This window comes from Carcharodon carcharias, chromosome 4, assembly GCF_017639515.1.
Source record: "Carcharodon carcharias isolate sCarCar2 chromosome 4, sCarCar2.pri, whole genome shotgun sequence".
In the NCBI taxonomy this organism is placed as follows: Eukaryota; Metazoa; Chordata; class Chondrichthyes; order Lamniformes; family Lamnidae; genus Carcharodon; species Carcharodon carcharias.
Genome location: NC_054470.1, coordinates 20,103,246 through 20,128,725, shown reverse-complemented (window position 1 = coordinate 20,128,725; position 25,480 = coordinate 20,103,246). Strand labels below are relative to the sequence as shown.

The following is a 25,480-nucleotide window of genomic DNA, read 5'->3' as shown; positions in this document are numbered from 1 at the left end:
ATGACCTTCACCAACAAGAGAGAATCTATCCATCTCCCCTTGACATTCAATGGCATTACTATCATTGAATCCCTCACTATCAACATCCTGGGGGTTACCATTGACCAGAAACTGAACTGGACCAGCCGTCAGCTGTATAAATACTTTGACAGGAACTGATCAACTTACCATTGAGAAGAATGTGTAAAGATTTTTTTGTGTGCACTGCCCTTGTCCTTCTAGGTGGTAGAGGTCACAGCCTGACTTGGAAATATATCACCGTTCCTTCACTGTCGCTGGGTCAAAATCCTGGAGCTCCCTTCCTAACATCACTGGGGGTGTACCTACACCACATGGACTGCAGCGGGCAAGATGGCAGCTCACCACCACCTTCTCAAGGGCAATTAGGGATACAAAGCAAATGCTGGGCTAGCCAGCAGTGCCCACAGCCTATGGAAGAATAAATTAAAAAAAAATATCTAAGTATTTTCCAGGCAAAAATTGGGAAAATTGGTCCTGTATTATCTTTGCCAGGAACTGATCAACTTACCATTGAGAAGAATGTGTAAAGATTTTTTTTTGTAAAACAGATGTTTCTACTGTTATTGAGAACAATGAAGACCCTTTCACCATCATACAGTTTCTTTTCTGTGTAGTTAGAACAGCTGAAGCTGGAAAATAAGAATCTGGTGAAGAATTTTAATACCGAGAGGACTCTAAGAAAGAAGTACTACAATATGGTGGAGGATTTGAAGGGTGTGTATGAACATTGTGTATAGGATGCACAGTCATGTCAGATTTCATAACTCTCATCTAGTTTGTTTGGAATTAATATTCCTTCCTGCAAAATAAAAGGAAGAGCATGCAAAAAAAAATTATCAATTTAGACTGACTGGGTCATGTGTACTTTCCCTACCCTCCCTCCCACAACCCCCAAGCCCGACATGACCCCAGGCCCGATTTTCCACCCCCCACCCTGACTGTGACCTAACACCCTGCCCCCACCCGCTCAGGCCCGACCCGACCTGACCTCCAATCCCCCGACCTGCAACCTCACCCACCACCCCCCAAACCCTGTCCACTTACCTTAGACATTTACCTTCACCCTGGCCTGTTAAAGACCTTTAAATTTCAATGGACCTTTACACTTAGCTGGTTTGTGGCAGCTGGTGCTGTAAAAAGGGTGGTGTGGCCTTCTTCCTTTTGACTCAGCTACACCTCGACACTAGGCCTCAGGGACGCGCTGCACTGCCTGGATGTCGCCCGGCCTGAGTTGGAAAGTCAGATGAGACAGGGTGGGAAAACAATTCAGGTAAGAAATTGGGCAGGGAGCAGAAATCTGACACTGACTGCCACTCCAAGGAAGTTAGACCCATTGTTTAATGTAAACATATTGACCATATATCTTGTGTTACCAAATTCTCATTACTTCATATATTTACTGTGATTAGGTCACAACTTTTAATTCATCAGTGTAGGCATCATTTCATGTCAGCATAAAATGGCTGTTGGTACTTACACTGAGAGCTGCAGTTAGCAAACAAAGTGAACAAAGACAGAATATTACAAAAACGCTCATATTTATATTTTTAAAAATCTGTTGGGTTTGAGCAGCATGTAGTAATTATGGCTTTATTTAGTTTGTAATGCACCTTTAAGAATAACACTTGTTAGGAGAGATCACATGGTGAATTTGTGGACCTTGTGAAGGGTGATTTTCAACCCAAGCCTTCGGTCATGATGCAGAGGTTCGCGAAATAGAGCCCAGGGTGAGACAATTGCATGATACATAGCAAACATGAAGCAGATAACGGAACATTGTGAGTACGGTATGATTCTGAATGACATGCTCAGACATCGCTTAGTGTGTGGTGTGAAAGAGGACACTATTCAAAAAAGATTCTTGTCCGAAGTGAATCTGGATTTCAAGAAGGCGCTAGAGATAGCACTGGACATGGAAAGCATTGCAACAGATTCCCAAGCAATACAGGGTGCGCAAAATGATGATGTTCTTCACATCGGATGGAAACCTCAGCTGAAAGTGGCACGTAAAAGCAAGACTCTGCCCAGAAACAGGAAACAGCCCCCGTTAACCAAAGAATAAAGAAAAAAGCTTAGCAGCAAAATCGAAGAATAATTTTAATAGAGGTGGAAACAAGCAGTCTTTTAGTGAATTATAGTTTAAAAAAATCAAATGCTACTTTTGTCACAGAAATGGACACACGATGAGGCAGTGCAAGGAAAGATTCAAGCAGGATTGTAAATAGAAGAAGCCTAATGTAGAAGAGCCTGAAACAACAATTCTGACATGTACTCATTGTTTAATCTGAATGTTGGAAAGACAGAATCAATATTTGTCACAGTGAAAGTAAATGGAAACCTGTTAAAATGGAACAGGAGCATCCACTACAGTAATTGGGGAACATGCTTTCAGATATTTGAATAATGGTGAATATTAATTAATCTTGAAATGAATAGTGGCCGAGTTAAAAACTTTCATAGGTGAAGACATTCAAGTAAAAGTCATAAGCAGAGTAACTGTCCATTATGGAAGCCAATCGGCAAAGCTACCAGTGTTGGTTTTGAGAGGCAGAGAACCAAGCCTTCTAGGGCCAAATTGGCTAAGGGAAATCAATCTTGATTGGCCACTGAGATTCCAGAAGGAAGCTGGAAGTGTTCCTGTTTTGGAAAAGGAGTGTGTAAGTATTCAACATCCTGAAGAACTGCAGGCTGTCTTAAGCCAAACCCTGGAACAGCAGAAGGAACTCGAGAAGACCTTGCTTGATTACAGAGTTTGAGATGAGGTGAGCAACCTTCGAGGGGAAAAAAGAAAACCCGTTAAAAGACATTCACACTCTACAAGATTCCCTCAGGTCAAAGTTTGTACCTCCGGAAAAGTATGAAGAGAAACAGAAAGAATTCCGCACTTCTCTAAATAAACTGAAGAATGAGTTGACAGAGAAGACAGAACAATGTCCAATTTTCCAGAAGGAAGCAAACAAATGCAAAAAAGACACAGAAGAGCTGCAGAATTAGCTAAATGAAGCCAAAGAGGCTTTGGAAGCAAAAGTCACAGAATTTTCCAAGAAGCAGACAGATAATGAAATTTTTGGAGACTCAGTCACTGAGCTCAGACAGGTTGAGCTTGGATCTGAGAGAAGTCTGGCAAATAGTGAAGTCAAAAAGAAGGCCGAGATTGAAGTCTGTGCTAGAGAAAAGAAGGCACGTAGAAAGAAGATACAGAAATACTAATAGGGCCTTAATTTTGGCGGCATACAATTACACTTTTGTACATAGGCCTGGCAATCAAATCGCAAACATTGATGCCCTTAGTCGTTTACCTTCACAAGAAAATGATGAGCACATCACAGTTCCACAGGAGCTTGTTTTACTGTTAAAGTTCTTAGATTCCTCACCAGTATGTGCTTACAAATCAGAGATTGGACAATTCAGGAGGGCAGGGTCCAAGGTCCATGGGGGTGAGTAGTGTCGGAGGTCGGGAGGGTGGGCTTTCGGAGATTGAGGGGTTGGTGCATTGAATATAGGGGAGTTGGGAGTGTCAGAGGTTGGGGGTGGAGTATGTGGGAGGTCGGGGGTGTGAGGTCAGGGGGTAGGAGTTCGGGGTCAGGGGTGTTGGGGAGGTTGGAGGTCGGGGGTGGGGGATATCGGATGTTGGGGTTGGGGTTCGGTCTGGGTCTTTACAATAGTTACTCAGAAGTTAGAAGAGGTTTTAATTTTTCTAACTTCTGTTGAGTAACCATTGGTATGACCCTGGCGCAACCATCCGAAGTTTGTGATTTTACCTGCATTTTCAAATGGTTTCCAGCGCAGCGCAATTGTTCAGTGGAAGTGTGCATTTCTGGGCAATTGCCATGCAAATCCTTACCCTGGAACTGCCCAGGGGGATTCCCCTGCACATCTTTGGGGTGCCCCCCCAAAATCCGATGCTGGGGAGCTCGGACCTTACAGGCCGATAATTTCGATGACCTTCTAAAAGTGTTCTTCTGCAAAATGTAGCAATTAACTACTTGCACTAAAAGGATTTCCAACAGAGTTGCAAAAACTTTGACCTAAAGTTTTGAAGAGTTATCTTGATGAATTGTGCTAACACCTATCACTTTTTCTTATATAGGGAAAATCCGTGTTTTCTGTCGTATACGACCTTTGAGTAAATCTGAGCTAGCTCGCAGAAGCCAGTGCATTGTTCATTTTCCTGATGAATACACAGTTATCATCAAAAGTAGTCGTGGTGCAAAGGAGTTCCAATTTGATCAAGTTTTCAACTGTTCCACATCACAGGAAGAAATCTTCAGGGATACAAACAGGTTGGTTTTAATTATTATAAATTCTCCAAAATTGCAGGGAGCAGTCAGTGGCTTGGAAACTGTTGAAAAGAAACTGTGTATATGTCTTTGGTTTTGACTCAACTTTAAAGTAACTTTATCTCTGTCTGAGATTTCAATTAATAACTCCCTGGCTTCCCAGTACTGCCCAGTGTAGATCTGAGGAACCACAGTACCCACTTTTGATTATTTTTTTAAATTCGCCCATGGGATGTGGGCGTCACTGGCTAGACCAGCATTTGTTGCCCATCCCTAGTTGCCCTTGAGAAGGTGGTGGTGAGCTGCCTTCTTGAACCACTGCAGTCCAAGGCTGCGATTTTATGCAGGCCAATTAAGGCCCGTCCAGTGTGAGATGCACAACAACAGCAATAGCGAGAAGGGGCAGGTGGGGTTGGGAGCTCAATGTCCGCCGGGTCCAATGGCAACCCGGCGGTGGATTCAAAAGCAGCTGCAGCAGCCACGTGAAGGCTACCAGTGGAGCACTTGCACCTCATGATGGAGATCATAACGGGTGAACACAGCAGGCGGGAGGACAGATCGGCGGGGCAGTTGGCCCCATGTTTTCCTGATGCCCTCTTGGAGGAGGTGGCAGCACGAAGAGAGAACCTTCTCCCCAGGAACGGGAAGAGAAGGGCCCTCCCCCCCGACCTCACCAAAAATGCCTGGGAGGAGGTGGCATCCAGAGTGAACTCCCATGATGCAGTGAGGCGCACATGGGTGCAGTGCCGCAAGCACTTCAATGACCTCCTGTGATCGGGAAAGGTGAGTACCATGTTGGCATGGGTCACTTAGCACAGCAGGGAGGAGCCACCTACCGTGTCTCCCCCATTCCCACCCCCCCACCCCACCCCACCCTGGACATCAGAGGTCTTAGAGTGTGAGTGGTAAATGTCAATGAGGCAGCATCTGAGTGAGGATGAGCCCTGGCTGCTTGGATCGAGTGTCTTGTGGCTCCACGGTCAGGAATCGGCTGAGTCCTGCGAGGTATCCCTCAGGTGGGGTTGGCCAGGCTGCAGGGGTAATGCAGGTACAGGGTGGACTAATCAATGCTCCTCTCTCCTTTCAGGAGAAGATAGCCCAAAAAATGCTGAGAGGTTGCAGAATGGCGCCCCACCTTCTCATCCTAACTCAAAATGAGCAGGAAGCCCTGGATCTGGAGAGGCGCCATGTGCCTAGGTTAACTGGCTGCGGTGAGGTTGGGATGCCACATGGAGGTAAGAGTGCAGTGCACTGAGGTCATAATGTTTGTCATAGCAACCATTCCATTGTTGTCTCTATGTTGATGTGAGCCTTGAACATGGAGTCCCCATTGATAATGGGAAGACGAGAACAATCTGATCTGTGTGTCAGGCATGCACAGTGACAGTGTAATGACTTCAACTAATGACATGTCCTTGTTCTTCCTTTCAGGCTGACCAGAAGCCCATCGGGGTGAGGAGCCTGAAGTCCCATCACTGACCCCAGAGGACAGCAACCATCACAATGCACCTGTGTCACAGCCTCTCAGCCTAGCAGGCACCAGCGCAGATACCAGCACCTCGGTGGGCATTACATCAGCAGCTAGTATCTCGGTGCACATTGGCGAAGGCACTTCACACTAACTTGAGGTGCAGGCGGAGGCAGAGAGTGACCAGGGTGCCAGCAGTCGGCGGACTGCTGGGGACCAGGAACATGCTCAGTCAGTGGCTGATGATGGGCCTCTGGAGTTGTCCCTGATGCAAAAGATGCTGGAAGTCCAGCAGAGTGTGCAGGGGGATCTGCTGGATATACATGAAGGAATGTAGGCCATGGCCTCCATTGTGGAGGAGTACTTGCAGAGCGTGAGCAATGCACTGACCTTCATGGCCGAGCACACTGGCCATAGAGAGAGAGTGGTGACTCTCATGAAGAGGGTCAGGAGCTGAATCAGGGGTTCCTGGGGAGGCGCTCGGACCTGCAAGCCCTCATACCGTCAATGACCTCAGGTGGGCAGTGTCAGTGTGGGAGATGGATTGGGCACCCAGTATCCCAGCTAGGTGCCTGTCCATCAGTGGTGAGCAGGGAGGTCCAAAGCGACCTCACAATGGCACACAAGCTGCTTGTCGTCTCTGCGGGCTCCTCTCAGGGTGCTCCGGATGATGGCAGCAGCTCCTCCGCCCTTCTGCCAGTGACCATGGCATCTAATGAGGCTGCAGAGACTGGGGAAATGCCAGCCGTGGCACTGGCCACTCCCTCCCAGGCGGGGTCAGCACAGGCTCCACGGGCCAGAGGATGCCCACCAAGGTCATCAAGGCCAACAGGACAGCAGAGTGAGCCGGCTGTCTCCAATGCTGGTGCCAGTGAGGGAGGAGCACCTAGACTTAGCACCCCCAAACAAAAGCTGAAAGCACCTTAAGCACAACACGGGCTTATCACAGGTGATATTTGTTTCCCCCACTTTTAAGTTAAGTGTTAATTGGTGCGATGGATAACACCTTTCTATTCAATTTGATTTATGTATGCCATCATTAAATGTGTTTCTGTTCAACAAGCCTCTGGGTGCTTCACTAGTCCTGCGGTTGAAGGGTAACCCACGATGTTATGAGTGACTTGTTTGTCATTGAACTTTATTGAAATGGCACATGGTGCATGTTGTTCACCAAGCAAATGTTCCTGTCAGGTATCGAGTATGGAGCCTGCAGCCCGGCATGTGGTGATAGTTTTTATTTGGCAGGCTAACTGAAGGAGCATTGGATCAAAACGTCCCGGGTGTCCCTGCCTCCCAGGTCAGCGTCTATCCCCTCAGCGTTCTCCTGACGGTGCTTGTCCTCGGACTCACTACTGGACTCGTCATCTGTTGCCAGAGCAGCTGCATCAAAATCTTCTTCTTCCACTGTGTCCCCTCTTTCCAGTGCCAGATTATGAAGAGTGCAGCATGCAACTACTATCATTAAAACACAATCTGGTGGGTGTTGGAGTGCGCTCCCTGAATGGTCCAGGCATCGGAAGTGCATTTTGAGAAGACCTACAGCTCTCTCTCCTACTGCCCTTGTGGAGGCATGGCTCCTATTGTATCACTGTTCTTAGATGGCAGAGAGGCATCATGAGCCCCCTTGTCACCCAGCAGCCATCCATTCAGTTGGGCTGGAGCACTGAAGAGCTTCAGCACCTGCAAGTGTCTGAGGATGTAGCTGTCGTGGGTACCTTGCTAAGACTTGTAGAATCAGCATCTTGTGATCACACACTATCTGCACGTTCATGGAGTGGAAGCCCTTCCTGTTGACGAAGACACCGGGCTCACCTGCTGGCGCCTTGATGGCCACATGTGTACAGTCTATTGCGCCTTGGACACGGGGGAAGCCAGCAATGGCCGCAAAGCCTCTGACTTGCTCAGCCTGGCTGGCCTCGTCCGTGCGGTAGTGAATGAATGTTAATGCATGCCCGAACAGAATGTCTGTCACCAGCTTGATGCAGCTGTGGACAGCTGATTGGGAGACTCCACAAAGATCCCCCACTGATCCCTTGAAAGAGCTGGAGGCATAGAAGTTGAGGGTCACAATGACCTTCAGCAACACTGGCATAGGGTGTCCACTCTTGCAGTCAGAGCTGATCTCAGGGCTGATCATCTGACAGATGGAGGTCACTGTCTCTCTTGAGAGACGAAGCCTCCTTTGGCATCTCAGACATATTGAGGTAGCTGCATCACCGCCTGTAAACCCTGGCAGCAGGATAGTGGCATCTTCTGTGGCCCCTTCTGCTTGGACTTCCTTTTGGCCCTGCGCCCCTTGTGCCTGTGCCGCTCCTCCCACAGGTTGCTCCCCTGGAGGCTGAATATGGACTCCTGGCCTCCTCCCCCTTCTGGCCATCCTCAGAGGAGGTGCCTCCAGCAGAGACCACAATCCCCATTCCCAAGGTAAGGGAAGGCTGTCTGATAACTGGAAGGCCCCAAGTGGTATGACTCCTCCAGAGTCCTGAACTGAAGCCTCTTATTTCTGTCAAAGCAGCTCTGAAGTGAAATGAAGTTGTCCTGTTTACACAAGCAGGCAGCAGCAACTTATAGGGTAAAATACAAACAACTCACATTAGCAAGCCCACTCGCCCCTCTTATCCCGCACGTGGATAAGTTTTTTGAAAATATAGCTAACCCGCCTGCCCGTTGTGCCCATGCAATACCCTGAAAATCACACAGGCTACATAAACTCTAAGACAATTAGTGTCCCAAAGGCCTTAACAGGCCACTTAATTAATGGTGGGAGCACCTCCGTCTTCATCGGGCGCGCACCTAGCAAAATATTGCGAGGGTGTGTGGAGACTTTGGGATGCACATCGAAGTCATCTTGCATCAAAATACGCTCGGGCAGGCACCCACATGCCAAATGTAAAATTCTGGCCCATGTGTAGGAGGAACACCCACAGAGCTGTTAGGAAGGGAGTTCCAGCAACAGTGAAGGAGCGGTGATAAAGTTCCAAGTCAGGTTGGTGTGTGACTTGGAGGGGAACTTGCAGGTGGTGGTGATCCTATGCACTTGCTGCCCTTTTCCTTCTAGGTGGTAAGAGGTTGTGATTTGGACGGTGCTGATGAAGGAACCTTGGTGAATTGCTTGGTGAAATGTTAGAAAATGTCATCACACAAAGCCCACTGACATTTACTTTCTGAATTCTTGTTAAAATATTAATAGACTATGTTGACATGTTTGCATATAATTCAATTTATTCCACAGAAATATTGGATTAATGTATTCTTTGACCTGTTTTGTCAAATTATATGCAAAATATTTTAGATAAACCATAACATTTGGCCTTGCCATATAAATAACCAACTAGGCATTTCAGGATTAGACTGGTGTTTAAAGTATTCTCTTGGAGAGTAACTAACTAGCAGTGTGGACCAATACAGTCATTTCACTACTTTACCTACTAAAGTCCTAATCATGGTACATTGCTGAAGCAAAGTAGAGGAAGTTGTACTTTCTATATTGATACAAACCATATTTGAAAATGCCTGATCTTGATAAACATGAAACAAATGCTCCCTTTCTTTGGTGTAACTAAGTTCAACAAAACATAAAGCTAAAAGATTTCTGACAGTTGCAGCATCTATAGGGATTCCCATGTTAAATGAGAAATTCAGCTTAAGCATTATTACAGCTAAGAAAATCCTATTGTTCTATAGGTTTTGTGCTGTCTATTTAATTGCTCTTAGTTGTCGTATAGTTGTGCAAACTTAAAGGTAAATTAATTTCAGTGGCTAAATAAAATGCATCCGAGGATTGATAAGAAACTGAGGAGGAAATTGTAGAAATTGTGGGTGCCTGGGAACTAGAAAAAAGATAACAACCTAGGACGTAGGAAACTACAGATCAGTTATTTTGACATCAGTGTGGATATGGTTATGGAAACTTTTACTAAACATAATATCATGGAACATCTGGATTGAAATAAAATCATAAAAAGGCAAAAATGGGCTCATGATGGTGAGCTTGTGCCAATCTAATTTATTTGTTTCCTTTCAAGCTACAGCAAAGGAACTTTATAGAGAACGTGGTCTACTTGGATAACAGTTAGGCCTTTGATACAGGTTCTCTGGAACAGTTGATACTAAAAATAAAGAAAGCAAGAAATATTTTACAGTTGATTTGTAATCAGTCAACTGATAGAACCCAGGCGTGGTAATGATACCCAGATTGCCATCACTCTGGGAGAACATTATCAGTGGGGTCCATGGGGCTCTGTTTGGGAGCTCTTTAATTCAATGTCTTCATAAATGACCTGGAGCCAGGAATCACAAGCACAGTAGTAATATTTGTAATTATACAAAGCTGATGAATGTGCTAGATTGCAAAGCTGAACAGGATAAGTTACAGGAGAATTTGAATAGACTTGGGAGATGGCCAGATAAGTGGCAGCTGAAACTCAATGCAGAAGAATGTAAGGTACTTCACTTGGAGACAAAAAATACAGTAAGAGAGTATTACTTACATAGAAAGAAATTAATGCGGATGGAAAAGGATAAAGATCTGAATGTCCTGAATGGCAATGAATTGAAGCTGTCACAATAATACTTGGTGGTAATGAGTAAAGAAGACCAAATGTTGGGATGTATAAGAGCTCATTATTGAGTTGAAAGAGTGAGTTAAATCTGCTACTTCATAAATCATTGGTACACCAAGAATTTAGAATACTGTATGCAGCTCTGGTCTCCAAAGTACAAAAAGGATATAGCAGCTGTTCAGCAAAGAACAAGTAGAATGATGGAGGAAATAGAGAGATTGGATTATGATAAGCAATTACATAAATTATCATGTTCTCCCCAGAAAAGAGATGGTCGAGAATTGATACAATTGCTGTTTTTAGGATTCTAATATAGTCCACGATAAGCAATTTCATCATTTCAAGAACAACAGAACCAGAGAATACAAGCTTTCCCTGAAGGACTGTAAATTCAAAACTAACCAATGGAAACATTGGGCAGAATTTTCCCAGACTGATGGAGGTGCGTTCAGGGGCAGCAGGGTAGGGAGGTCTGAAGACGAGTCATACGGACTCGAAACGTTGGCCCTGTTTCTCTCTCCACAGATGCTGTAAGGCCTGCTGAGTTTTTCCAGAATTTTCTGTTTTTATTTCAGATTTCCAGCATCCGCAGTATTTTGCTTTTATCCCAAAAATGAATAATGTGATCCCACCCTCTGCCAGCTTTCCTCAAGATTGGATTGAAGGCAAGCTGGGAACCCCCTTGAATTTGTCAAGTAAATAATTAAGAATTGGTTGAGGTTGTTAAGAAACCATTGTGAGCTGATTTAATACTCAATCCTGAATTTTCCAACCTTGGTGCACTGATTCATCAGCTGAGTGGGGTGCTATGTGGTAATCAGCAGGAGATTGCTTTGCCTATGAGGCTTCATGGGATCCGGAGCCAATGTTGAGGACTCCCGGGGCAACTTCTTCCCAACTGCATACTACTGTGCCGCCACTTCTGCTGGGCCTGTCCTGCCGGTGATGGTGGTGTCTGAGACATTATCTGTAAGATATGATTCCGTGAGGTTGACTATGGCTGTTGTTTGACTAGCTTACGAAACAGCTCTCCCAATTTGGCACCAGCCCCCAGATGTTAGTAAGGAGGACTTTGCAGCATCAACAGGCCTGAGTTTGCCATTGTTGTTTCCGGTGCCTTAGTCGATGCTGAGTGGTCAGTCCAGTTTCATTCCTTTTTTGAGACTTTATAGCAGTTTGATACAACTGAATGGTTTGCTAGGCCATTTCAGAGGGAATTTAAGAGTCAACCACATTGACCAGGTAAGGACGACAGACTTCCTTCCCTAAAGAGGCATTAGTGAGCCAGATGGGTTTTTACAACAATCAACAATGGTTTCATGGTCATCATTAGTCTTTTAATTCCATATTTTTTTATTTGAATTCAAATTCCACCATCTGTTGTGGTGGGCTTTGAACCTGGGTCCCCAAAGCACTACCCTGGGTCTCTGGGTCCAGTGACAATACTACTACACTGTCACTTCCCCATCAGTTACATCAATAGTTACCCAGAAAAAGTTAGAAGGATTAAAACCAGTTCTAACTTCTGAGTAACTATTGTACAGACCCACACCAACCCCCTATGGGACTCCCCTGAACCCACAGGGGACTCATCCCAACCCCCTGACTACCCCACCATTTGGACTCCCCACCTCCATGGGATTCCCCCCGCAACAGAACTCCCCCAACCCCTAGACTACCGTCTCCATGGGAATCTTCCCCCCCACCATGGGGACAACACCCATGGGGACTCTCTCCCTGAATCCAAGGCCCAACTCCCCCCCCACCATCCACCAGACCCAATACCCAACTCTCACCCCCACACCTCCCAAAGCTCATCTCTCACCCCACCCCACAAGGCCCGATTCCTGACTTCCACCCCCAGCCCCCAAGGCTCAGTTCTCGAATCTCACCCCCCCCCCCCCGGCCTTGGCCAGACCAACTCCCGACTCTCACACCCACGCCCCCTGCACCCCTGCCCCCGCCAAGTCCCGATTGGACGCGACCACCTGCCCCACCACTGCCACTACCCGACGCGACAGCCTCCCATCAAGGCCCAATCTGCCTTCCCCCTGCCCCCCTGACTCAAATCCTACTCATTACCTTATACACTTACCTTCTCCCTGGCTTTCCAAAGACCTCTAAACCTGGCTGGACCTTTAAAATTTCCTGCTTCACGGCAGCTGGTGCTGTGAAAAAGGAAGCATGACCTCTTCCCTCCATTTCAGCAGCGCTAGACTGAAGGCTTCACAAGCAAGCTGCCCTGTAGACTTCTCACCCTGTGTCAGAGGGCTAAGACTTCACACTCTATATTTTTATAAAATACCATAGCTATGAGTCTGCGATCATTGAACAATAGGGGTTATTTGACAATATTGAAGAGATGTGCACCTCATTATCTCTGAAGAGACCCCTCTGGGCTGCAGAGACCAAAGTCAGAGGGAACTATACAGCAGCCATCTACATTTCATAAGCCAGGCCCGGCCAACCAGTACCAATTCTCCTGCTAGGTCAAAGGACCGACAAAGAGATACACACTCCTTGTCAAAGCCAAAGTAGAGAGGTGGGAGCCATGTGACATGACCCCTCTAGCTGGTGGAACCAGTAATATTACCATGTGGAGCTGCAAAGCCTCTGCCAACTTTCCATCTAGCTAGCAACAGCACAGAAAAGGGGCTCTGTCCAGGTTTGAATGCCTGGCCCAATCTACAGTGTTTCAACTGGAACTTCTGTAACATTCCCTTCGAGACGAATTCATCTCTGCTTGCCTATCTCATCATGGAAGTCAACTCTACTGGAAAAGTGAATTATGCAGCATCAGTTCAGCCTGCCAACCTCCGTGAAGGAATTCACCATTGGACTTTGACTCTGGACTCCGGGCACGTGAATTTTCTCTGTGGTCTTTGCTCCATAAATCTTTCTTTCTCTATCCCTCTTTTTATTGTATGAGTGCACAGAAGGCTACATAACGATTCTCCTCCTGCATTTGTGTCTCTGCAAATAAACCAATCCCTTTGAGTTCGTCCTATCTTGGGTGTGCTGTGGGGTTATTAATAGAAATTAGATCACACCAAAACCGAGGGGTTGGGAAATACACCAGCACTTATAGAGGGGGAAGCAAACTAAAACACCTTTCTGTTTACAGAAGGGCAGTGAGAGGAGAAATCAGTGCTGTTAAATTAATACACCCACTCCTGTCCGTAACACCCAGCCTGAGTTCAAAGGTTGAGCGAGACAGGATTGAAAAAAGTTAAAGATAAGAATAGGAGCAGAGTGGCAATGCACTCCTCGGATGTTCAAGCCCAATGGGTTTGACTCAGTCACATTAAAATGGCTGCAACTGTCACCTTCAATATCATTGGCCTCAACATATTGCAAACACACATCATAAGAAGTCCTTCACAACCTGGTCCTCTCACATGAATGCCAATGTCTGTAAATGAGATGCCAAAGCCACCACTCTGTGCATACTCAAACTATGTCCACAATGCTGATAGTGCCATTAGGAGTTATTACTTTATACCTAGTACATGCTGAAACGATTGTATGTACCAACATACATGCAAGTAAGTCATTTACACAGGTTGAGGCCACAACTGTACAACAACAGTTCTTTGAATGGACTTGCGCCGCATCCATTTTGGCCAAAGGCCCAGTTTCTATAAGCATACAACTTTCATAGCTTCCATGAACCTCAGCTGCCCTCATAAAGCACATCCTCTGCCATCTGGAATGCAAAGGCATAGTGGACACAGCAGACAAGCAATATTCTCTTTGGATTATATGGCATCTTGACCTGCATTGCCTACACCTAGGCCAGTGCCTGACACTGACTTGAAAATGACTAACTTGTACCCAGCAATCATGCTTGAGATGCACCTGCTGACCTGCATCTGTTTGTGGAATGTGATCTTTGAGCCTCCATTAAAGTCAAGCATGGATGGACAATGAATGATACAAGGAGCTTCCCTATCCTTGAGCCATTGAACACTAGAACCTTATGTAAAAGACCAGAGAAGGAAGAAACCTTCCATTGTCTCATAAATCTGACCATACCCTTGCTCCTGAGAATCTCAATGCGAACTGGATCTCAGCATGCTGCCTTCGGTGTCAATGATTGGAACGTCCTTCATTATGTTAGCATTCTTATTGAGTTTTGTAGTGTATGAAGACATACCGAGACATCTACGAGAGTGCGTACACATATTGTACAAGTGCTCAGCTGTTATATTTATGAATTGAAAGTGTAACCACGATAAACTCAATAATGCTGTAGGCAAGACGATGCACTGTGCTCATGCACACTCCTACAATGTGCCCCTGATGTTCCTCCTCCTCCAAGGGAGACGGTCCACAGATGTGCATGACCCTAGCACTTCCTCCAACACTCTGGCTTGGTGCCCTTCACCCTGTGCTATTAACTTTACATGCACGCTACATCACTCCAATGTGCTGATACATAAGTTGGCAGAGTGTGATGCTGCCTTCTTGGATATCTTTTCCTCCTCTTGATGCCCGAAGGATGATCAAGCCCAGAGGCCTGAGCAAGCAGATAAAAAATGAGATATTTAAGTGGCAGCCCTTCACATTGCGAATGCACGCTCTGATGTACATCACTGTCTTAAACATGCTCGGACTGCCCTTAAGACGCAACCATATCCTTAACCTCCTTCTCAGTCTAATGTCCCCTTGGGCTTAATGAACTGACAGCTTGACCTTCACCATTACCACCGTGTTCCATGATGCGTTTACCACCACCTTTATCAACTGTTATTGGCGATTCACCATCACCAATAGACAGCTGCTCAGGCACCTGGCTATTTCCATGGCCACTTGTTCCACCACTTTATTCGGTTGCAGCCTGGCAGACTCAACCCCAGTCTGGGCCATCCCCTAGGTGTTCTTCATCCTCTTAGACTGCAAAGACAGCATGAATTTATGTTAGTCTGATATATACTGCATACAGGGATAATTCTGTTTAATGTGCCTGTGCGTCACAATGTTCATTCATGTGTTCTGTGCGTAACTACATAAGCAGCTTATACATGCAAACCTCAATGTTGTATCAGAGGTATGTGCCATGTCTCACACCTTAACTGCTGTATGCAGATGTGACCCTTCACCTGGAGCTCTTTGTGGGCAAGCCAAGCCGCTCACCTTGCCGGATCGCAGCAGGTTGACCTTTTTCGGCCCACTGTATCTCCGGTTATCTCCTGCTGTGCTCACTGCAGCAGAAATTTCAAGTCAGGCTTTCTTTGTGCTGGCTGGAAGATTTCGCCAGCCAGCCAACAGAGTACAGCACTTTTCTCCACTTCTGCACCTCATCAATTAATATTTGGAAGTCCTGATCCGTGAACCTTGAGGGAGCTGACCCATTCCTTCTTTAGCGTTTCCTCCATGTGACATTCTATCAAGACAATTGTAACCCAGGAGGAAAAGACAATTCGGACCAGTTGAAGTCTGAACTGGGTCGTGAGCCAATCAGATTACAGTGCTGTCATTCACTTTTGTGTGCTTACATGTACTAAACATTTTCAACACATCATCAACAAGTACTATTAAGGTGTGGTGGAGGAAATAGCTCTACACAATGCTTGGTGCCATGGATGTTGCAGCTATCGCTCCAAGATAGCATGCTGTGCTCCATGACCACTTACAACCCCTAGTGGCTTACTCCCTCTTAATCACACTGTTATGTCATGACAGTGTGCAGATGTGAGGGACCTGCTCAAGGGTCAGCTGTGTGGGTGCATCCTAATAGATGGGTGGCAAGAGGGCAAGTGGATGATGATCATATACTGTTCATCATTTGTTCACTGAGGCATAACAGCTAACTACATTACTGCAGAATAACCAGCTAGCAGTGCCACAGCGATGCCATGTCCATGACTATGTTTTGTGAAGTCACTCCATGCTTTCAGTGCCGATTAGTACATACAAGCATACGAATTAGGAGCAGGAGTAGACCACTTGGCTCCGAGACTGCTCCACCATTCAAAAAGATCATGGCTGATCTGATTGTAACATCAACTCCACATTCCCACCTACCCCTGATAACCTTTTACCACCTTATTTATCAAGAATCTATCTACCTCTGCCTTAAAAATATTCAAAGGCTCTGCTTCCACTACCTGTTGAGGAAAAGAGTTCCAAAGACTCACAACCCGCTGAGAGAAAAAAATTCCCCTCATCTGTCTTAAACGGGCAACTCATTTTTAAACAGTGAGCCTTAGTTCTAGATTCTCCCAGAAGAGGAAACATCCTTTCCACATCCACCCTGCCAAGGCCCCGCAGGATCTTAAGTGTTTTAATCAAATGGCCTCTTACTCTTCTAAACTCCAGTGGGTACAAGCCCAGCCTGTCCAACCTTTCCTCATAAGAAAACCTACCCATTCCCGGTATTAGTCGAGTAAACCTTCTCTGAACTGCTTCTAATGTATGTACATCCTTCCTTAAATTATAAGCTTTTTCTTTAAGTTTGATACTATCTTTAGCTGTTTTCATTAACCACGGATTGTGGGTCCTCCCCTTGGAATTTTTACTTCTCATTGGAAAATATCAATGCTGTGTATTCTGAAATACCCCGCTAAAAGCCTGCCACTGCATCTCCATTAACCTAATTTGCCAGTTCGCTCTGTTTCATTCCCTCAAAATTGCCCTGATTCAGGTTTAAAATATTAGTCTTAGACCCACCCTCCCTCAAACTGAATGTAAAATTCAATCATATTATGGTCGCTGCTACCTAGCGGCACCTTCATTACGGGATAATGAATGAATGAATTAATTAATTAATTAGGGGATCTGGTGGCATAGTGGTATTGTCACTGGCATGGCATTCCAGAAATCCAGGGTAATGTTCCGGAGACCTGTGTTTGAATCCCCCCATAGTAGATGGTGAAATTTGAAAAAAAATCTGGAATTAAGAGTCTGATGATGACTACAAAACCATTGCCGATTGTTGTAAAAACCCATCTGGTTCACTAATGCCCTTTAGAGAAGGAAATCTGCTGTCCTTACCTGGTCGGGCCTACATGTGATTCCAGACCCACAGCAATGTGGTTGACTCTTAAATGCCCTCTGAACAAGAGCAATTAGGGATGGGCAATAAATACTGGGCTGGGTTAGCTAACGACATTCACATCCCAGGAATGAATATATTTTAAAAATTAATCCCATCTCGTTGCACAAATACCAGGCCTAGACAGCCTGGTCTCTGGTTGGCTCCAGAACATGCTGTTCTGAGAAACTATCCTGAAAATATTCTGAACTCCTCATCTAGGCTAGTTTTGCCCATCTGATTTTTCCAGTCTATATGTAGATTAAGATCCCCCATGATTATCGCCAGGCCTTTCTGACAAGCTCCCATTATTTCTTCTTTTATACCCAACGTGGTTACTGTTAGGGGCCCTGCACACAGCTCTCACAAGTGACTTATTGCCTTTATCATTTCACACCTCCATCCAAACCGCTTCTACATCCTGGTTTCCTGAACTTAGGTCATCCCTCTCTATTGTGCTAACATCATCTCTTCCTAGCTTCCTAGCTTACCAGCTTCCTGTCCTTCTTAAATGTCATGTACCCTTCAATATTCGGGTCCCAATATATGTCATCCTGCAGCCATGTCTCTGGGATGGTAATCAGACTGTACTTACTTATTTCAATTTGCACTCTCGGTTCACCTATTTTATGGACATGCATTCAGATACAGAGCCTTTAACGTAAGAACTAGGAGCAGGAGTAGGCAATGTAGCCCCTCAAGTCTACCCCGCCATTCAATACAATCATGGTTGATCTCATTTCAGCCACAACTCCAATTTTCCACCCTCTCCCCATAACCTTTCAATCCTTTACAAATTAAAAATTTATCTCCTCCTTAAATTTATTCAGCGTCCCGGCATCCACCGCACTCTGAGAATCCACAGATTCACGACCCTTTGAGAAGAGTAATTCCTCCTCATCTCTGATTTAAATCTACCACCCCTTAGCCTAAAACAATGGCCTCTCATTTTAGAATTCCCCACAAGGGGAAACATCCGTTCCATGTCTACTTTGTCTATCCCTTTTAACATCTTATATACCTCAATTAGATCTCCTCTCATCCTTCTAAACTCAGTGAGTATAGGCTAAACTGTTCAATCTCTCCTCATAAGACAAGCCCGGCATCTGTGGAATCAATCTAGTGAACCTCCTCTGAACCGCCTCCAATGCAACTACATCCTTCCTCAAGTAAGGGGACCAAAACTGTGCACAGTACTCCAGGTGCGGTCTCACCAATGTCTTGTACAGTTGCAACAACACTTCCCTATTTTTATACTCTATTCCTTTAGCAATAAATGCCAAAATTCCATTTGCCTTCCTTATTACCTGCTGTACCTGCGTACTAGCTTTCAGTGATTCATGCACGAGGACACCCAGATCCCTCTGCACTGAAGCATTCTGAAGTTTCTCTCCATTTAAACAATGAGTTGCCTTTTTATTCTTCCAACCAAAACGGATAACCTCACACTTATCCATGTTAAACTGCATCTGCCAAATTTTGACCCATTCACCTAACCTGTCCTAATTTGTAAATTTCTTACTTCTTCATTGCAATTTACTTTCCCACCTATTTTGGTGTCATCTGCAAATTTAGCTACAGTACCTTCTATCCCTGAATCCGAGTCATTAACATAGATTGTAAATAGTTGAGGCCCAAGGACTGAACCCTGTGGCACCCCACTAGTTACAGCTTGCCATCCAGAAAAAGACCCATTTATCCCGACTCTCTGTTTTCTGTTGGTTAGCCAATCCTCTATCCAAGCTAATATATTACCCCTAACTCCATGTGATCTTAATCTTTTGTGTGGCACCTTATCAAAGGCCTTCTGGAAGTCCAGATATACTACATCTACAGGATCCCCATTATCCACTTTGCTGGTCACATCTTCAAAGAACTCCAGCAAATTAGTCAAACATGATTTACTCTTCATAAAACCATGCTGACTCTGATGGATTGCATTTTGACTTTCCAAATGTCCCATTACTAGTTCCTTAATAATAGATTCCAACAATTTCCCAATGACAGACGTTAAACTAACTGGTCTATAGTTTCCTACTTTCTGCCTCCCCCCCCCAACTCTTTTTGAATAAGGGTGTTATATTAGCATTTTTCCAATCCACTGGAACTTTTCCAGAATCCAGGGAATTTTGGAATATTAAAGCCAATGCATCCACTATCTCTACTGTCAATTCTTTTAAGACCCTGGGATGCAGGCCATCAGGTCCTGGGGACTTGAGACCCTTTAATCCCAATAGTTTGCTTAGTACTTTTTCTCTAGCGATGGTGATTGTTCTAAGTTCCTCCATCTCTATACCTCTGCACTACCTGTTACTATTGGGGTGGTACTAGAGTCCTCCACCGTGAAAACTGAGGCAAAATATTGATTAAGCGTCTCTGCCATTTCTGCATTCCCCACTATTAACTCATTCTCCAAGGGACCAATATTCACTTTAGCTACTCTCCTTTTATATACTTGTAGAATCTTTTGCTATCAGTTTTTATATTTTGCGCTACTTTTCTTTCATAATTTACCTTTGCTCTTTTTATTATTTTTTTTTAGTAACTCTTTGTGGATCTTTAAAAGTTTCCCAGTCTTCCAGCCTGCCACTGAGCTTTGCAATTTGGTATTCCTTAGCTTTTGCCTATATTATCTTTAACTTCCTTGCTTAGCCATGGATGCTTTTTCCCCCTCTTACCATCTTTCTTCCTCTTTGGAATATATTTTACTTGGGAGGAATTGAATATCACCTGTTCATCAACTGACCTACCTTGTAGTCTTCCTGCCCAGTCCACTAGGGCCAAATCTGCCCTCATGCCTATGTAGTTACCTTTGTTTAACTCCAGAACACTAGTGTGGGCCTCAAGTTTCTTGCTTCTGAAACTGAACTTGAAATTCTAGCATGCTATGATCACTATTCCCTAGAGGATCCTTTACTATGAGAACATTAATTAACCCCACCTCATTAGACAAAACCAAACCCAAAGTAGCCTGATCCCTGGTTGGCTCCACTCTACTCTTTGACTTACCACATCTTCTCAAATTTGATCCCTTGCCCCCAAACATAGTGCACTTTAGGCAACAGCTATAACAATTTTTTACTGAGGGAAAGCCCATGATCGTCTATGCATTCCATGGTCTGCTAACAGTTAGACAACATTCATAAGGTTGCCATTCACCTGACAAGTTAGTGACATCTCCTCCAAAGCACAGCAACTTCATCATGGACTTCCTACCTCACAAGGCCCACTTTTTATATCCATCTGAGCCGCCCAACCTACACCGGGCTGCCTCCTACCCCACACTTCTTCAGGGGTCACCCACCCCAACCCCAATTATAACCCAGCACCCACTCTCCCCCCTGGACTGGAAACCTGATCTTTGGGGCCAAGTCTATGGATGCCAGGTTCGTGGAGCCGGGAATTCTCCCGACTCTATGCACCTGATGAGAGAACAAAATTTCAGGCCTGAGTGTTTCAGGAAAAGATCAAATTCACTAAAGATTATTTGCAACCAAGCTGTTGCCAAGTTCAAGAACTTTGCCACATGCCATTGTATCTTATTATGTGTCAGCACCTTTAAGAGGGAAGTATTGGAAGGTATTTGTCTTACTCATCTTCTTTAAAGATCCTTATATTTCTTTCACCAGTCCACTTATAAGAGTAAATAGGTGACCCTGTCCCATGCTGTCCTTGACCTGGTTTGCTGAGTACATGTGCATAAGATTCTAATGTTCCCTTTCGGACATAACACAAAGTCATCACATGAAGAGTCAGATGGCACAAACTAACATCTTTCTTATGTACTGGATTAAAATAGGACCATTTGAAAGGTAATTTTTCTCAGTAAACTATCAATCCTGTTTCCAGGCAATCAATAATTAATGTATTCTATACCAACAGGCTAATTCAATCAGCTGTAGATGGCTACAATGTGTGCATCTTTGCATATGGTCAGACGGGCTCTGGAAAAACGTTCACAATGATTGGAGAGAAGGAACAGGCAAATCCAGGAATAATTCCCAAAGCATTCAAGAGAATATTTCAAATTATAGATGAAAACCAAACAAAATTTACATTTAAGGTGAGATGGTAAAACAGGCTAGAATTATAATTTAAAAATATTAGCTCAACTTGTTCAAAATGCTGGATATATTTTATTATTTGTCTCAAATTTTAAATACAACATGGTGACAACTATGGAGTTGTCCAAATCCTGCATATTTGAGGTGCTGATGCACAGTGTTAGAAATATGGAGATCTCTTTGGAGCAGATAGCAACTCCAGGGCCAACTGATTCACAGCCCTTCAGGGCTTAAATAAAGACAGAAAGTACTGGAAATACTGAGCAGGTCTGGCAGCATCTATGTAGAGAGAAACAGAATTAACATTTTGAGTTGAATATGACTCTTCTTCAGAACTCTGACACTTAACTTTGTTCTCTCTCCAAAGAAGCTGCCAAACCTGCTGAGCATTTCCAGCACTTTCTATGTTTATTTCTGATTTCCAACGTTAAGAGCTGAATCTTAGGCTCATCGAGTGGGGGCAGGGCCCGCTTGCTGAGGCGTAAAACGATGCGTGGTGACATCGGGCGTGCATCCCGACATCATGGCGCATCATTCTGACTTTCAGTTCGGTGGGCACACACCCGAGTCGGCTGCGCACCCACTGAGCTGTCAAAGGCCTATTAAGGCCATTTAACTGTCAACTAAAATAATTAATGAAGCTGCCCGTCCAACCTTAAGGTTGGATGGGCAGCTGCATTAATGAGCTGAATTGGTTTTCTAATGGCCTTAATAGGTCGTTGACAGGCCCCGCCACTGCTCGCCAACTGGAAGATCCTGCCCCGAGAATGAATGAATAAAATTTGCTAACCTGGCTCTGTTTTCTTTTGGCTGCTGAGCAATTCTGAGCCGGCGGAGACTGATAATGTAGAAATGGAGGCAATGCCCATGGTCTGTTAAAACCTATTGCTTCTCCTTGCCTCTTTGCCAGTCTCCTTATAGTAATGGAGATCATCAGACCCCATGACAGCATTGGAGCAGTGAAAAGCAGAAGATATTTCCCTTCTTATTTGGGTTGTCTCTTTGGTGAGTATGTCCTTTGAGGAGGTTGCCTAGTGCAGATGAAGGTTTGTATTTCAGCACAGAACCTGAGGCTGTTAACAAGGATTCAGCCTTAAGGGAAAGTAAAGGCAAAATGCTGTTGGAGCAGAATTTTCTGCCTGTCGGGCAGGTGGTGCAGGAGTATGTGCAGGCAGGAGCAGACCCGATCGGCACCCCCAATCGGGTACACTCTGCCATTTTACGTGGGTGAGCCAATTAAGGCCCACCCAATGTGATGCGCACCCAGAAGCACAGTGACAGTGTCATATGAGGGGACATGGCAGGGAAGATTTTTGAACTCCTTCATTAAAAGTTGAAAATCTGAGCCGAACTCCCTGAGGCTGCACTTAGCTTTAGGGAGATCTGCGCGCTATTTCGAGTGCATGCGTGAAAGAGCGTACTCTTGGCTGAGGGAATCCCCTTCCCGCCCGCACAGGGAGCACACACCACTTCCTGGCGGACATCACGCTGGGCAGGCCTTAATTGGCCCGCCCACGTAAAATGGCGGCGCGCCCCCAACCCACCTGCTCGCGCCCACTCCCACTCTTACCCCCCAACGGGGGGGTGGGGTGGGGGGGGGGGGCTGGGGGGTGTGGGGAGGATAGAATTTTACCCCAGGATGTAGATGGCACTGAGCAACACAGGCAGTGGAATTTCTGCTTTAGTGTGCCTATTGTGTTATCCTTTGCCACAATTTTGGAAGCATCAGCACCATTTCTTTGCCTCATGGGAAGGTAGGGGCATCATTAGGCATGGCCATGATCTACTTTTAAAGTTGCCCCAGAGCCACCCATTGGATCGTTTTACTTCCTCAAACAAGCGTGGGATTCCAGATTAGAGTCACACGAAGGCAGTGTGTCAGTTGTGAGGGATTGGCCCTGCTTTCTTCCGGCTACTGAGCAATTTTGCAGGGGGAGACTGATCGATGTAAAAGTAGAGCCATCAACTATGCCAATGATCTGTTAGAACCTGTTGCTCTTCCTTGCCTCTTTGTCATTGGTATGTATTATCTTGTTCCAGCAACTATCTAAACACTAGGGCAGTCTTTTCCACTGGAAATGTGATGCCTACATGAGTCCTGCTAATAACACGTTGCACTTTGACAGACTAGTGACATGGTAAAAATGAAGGGCTCATGCTTGCTGTGACCATCATGGCATCTTAAGCATTTGACACCTTACCTTGAAGTTCAGTATAGCAAAAATGAAAGTTGTATGAGAGGTCAGTTAAATAAGTACAAAAATTAGTAGAACATTAGTGAATGAAAAGCCTGGAAGTGGAAGAAAAAAATTCTAATACAAGTAAAACAACATATCAGCCTTATGAACTCTTATTAAGCAGATTTCACCTGCTGTCGCACTAATGTTTTTACAGGTGCATGGAGCCTTACCCAAACTTACGATAGACTTCCTTAGCAGAATTGGTGAAGTGTTAATTGACCTGCTGAGTATCACCAGCATTTTTTATTTGTTTCAGGTTTCCAGTATCTGCAGTTTTGTGGCTTTTTTTTGCTTGACTAGGAGGAAATGGGTGTGCATTAAAATAAGAGCTACCCCCAGCTTTCCTCTCCTGGAAATTAATATCCACAGTTGTGCACTAGTTAAAAATAGGCTGGTGAGCAACTGCATAAAAAAGTGCACAAAATAATTTGATGTGATTTCATTTCAAACAGTGGAGATTGCTTCTTTAGTAAATCCCAATGTGTGGCTCTTCAGACAGAACTTGTGATCAAAATATTGTAGAATTATTCAATTTTGGGCTTTCCCAATGTACTGTCTAGTGTGGAGCCTGCTTTTTATGGCACTGCTATTGTTGATTTTGTGAACAAAAAATTAGTTAAGCAGAAATATGCATCAGTTATTTCTCTTATGGTGCAAGTGGCACTTCCTACCACGCAGCCTGGAGTCTTTAACCTTTTATCAGTCGAGTATCTTGTTTTGAAATGGAGTCACATTCACCTCAGTACATTATTTTAGCATTTTTTGACTGGTTCTTGTATTGTTGCTTAATTCAGGTCTTGGCCTATATGCTGGAGTTGTATAATGATCAACTTTTGGACCTTTTTATCAACCGTTGTGAAGGTTCCACAACAAAGCTTGAAATAAGAAAGGACAAAAAAGGATTTGTATACATCCACGGAGCAGAAATAAAGGAGGTCACCAATGCTGAAATGCTCTGTGCATTGTTTGAGCAGGGTTGCAAAAATCGTCACACAGCAGCCACAAGTAAGACCACCACATGCTGCATGAAACCACCTATTTAACAAATAAGACCAAATTTTACTTACCTGTTTATCTTACAACAATGTGTTATATGATTTTAATAGAGCAGTTTGAATGTGCCTTGTTTATCCCATTATATTATCTAGGGTTGACATATATTTGCGACTTGTATATTGCTTTTATATTGAAGAAATGGGTAGGGGGAAAGAGAAAATTACACCATAATGATGTTAATGATAAATCTATCATAAATATAAAACATGCATTACATTAAATCCACCACATAATGGAATCTGCAATATCTCAGATAGTTCAAAGTGCTATAGCAGATTGGTGAGGATAAAATTTATCGTAGAGAATGTATTGTTATTGAATCCCATTTTTCCCAATATTTTGGTCATTAATCCATTTTTACTGTGATTTTTTTCACATTAATGCAAAAACTACATACAAATATAAGTGCAGAATTATAATCCCTTATCCTCACCTCCTGTTATTTTTAAGATCTTTTAAGTTTATTCCGGGAAAACCAATTTCATTCTTTACTGCAGGAAATGAGGTGCCAGCAACTAATATGAACAAGAATTTTTTTACTATTACCTCTGAAGATGCCCCGGAATGATTTATAAATTGCGTGTAGTGATATTTAGGCCGTTACATATTTGCATAGGTAGCCCAAAATTTCCTCTGGCATTCTTCTGATCATTTGCTGGAGCTTTCAGAAACTCCAGTTAGTTGTATAAACAAGGTTCTTTTTTGCTGATTTTCCTCTGAAGGTTCAGCACCTAATCCATTTTCCCGGTTTGG

General features: G+C 44.5%; 1 protein-coding gene across 1 annotated transcript in view; it reads left to right on the top strand.

Moving 5' to 3' along the window:
- The first annotated feature begins 716 nt into the window (after positions 1–716).
- si:dkey-96l17.6 (kinesin-like protein KIN-14I) overlaps positions 717–25,480 on the top strand; it is a 38,896-nt gene continuing 14,132 nt past the window's right edge. Inside the window, exons 1-4 of the mRNA XM_041185267.1 lie at positions 717–735; positions 4,112–4,304; positions 21,250–21,430; positions 24,466–24,676. Coding sequence (XP_041041201.1) covers positions 717–735; positions 4,112–4,304; positions 21,250–21,430; positions 24,466–24,676 — 604 coding nt within the window. The remainder of the gene's footprint in view (positions 736–4,111; positions 4,305–21,249; positions 21,431–24,465; positions 24,677–25,480) is intronic.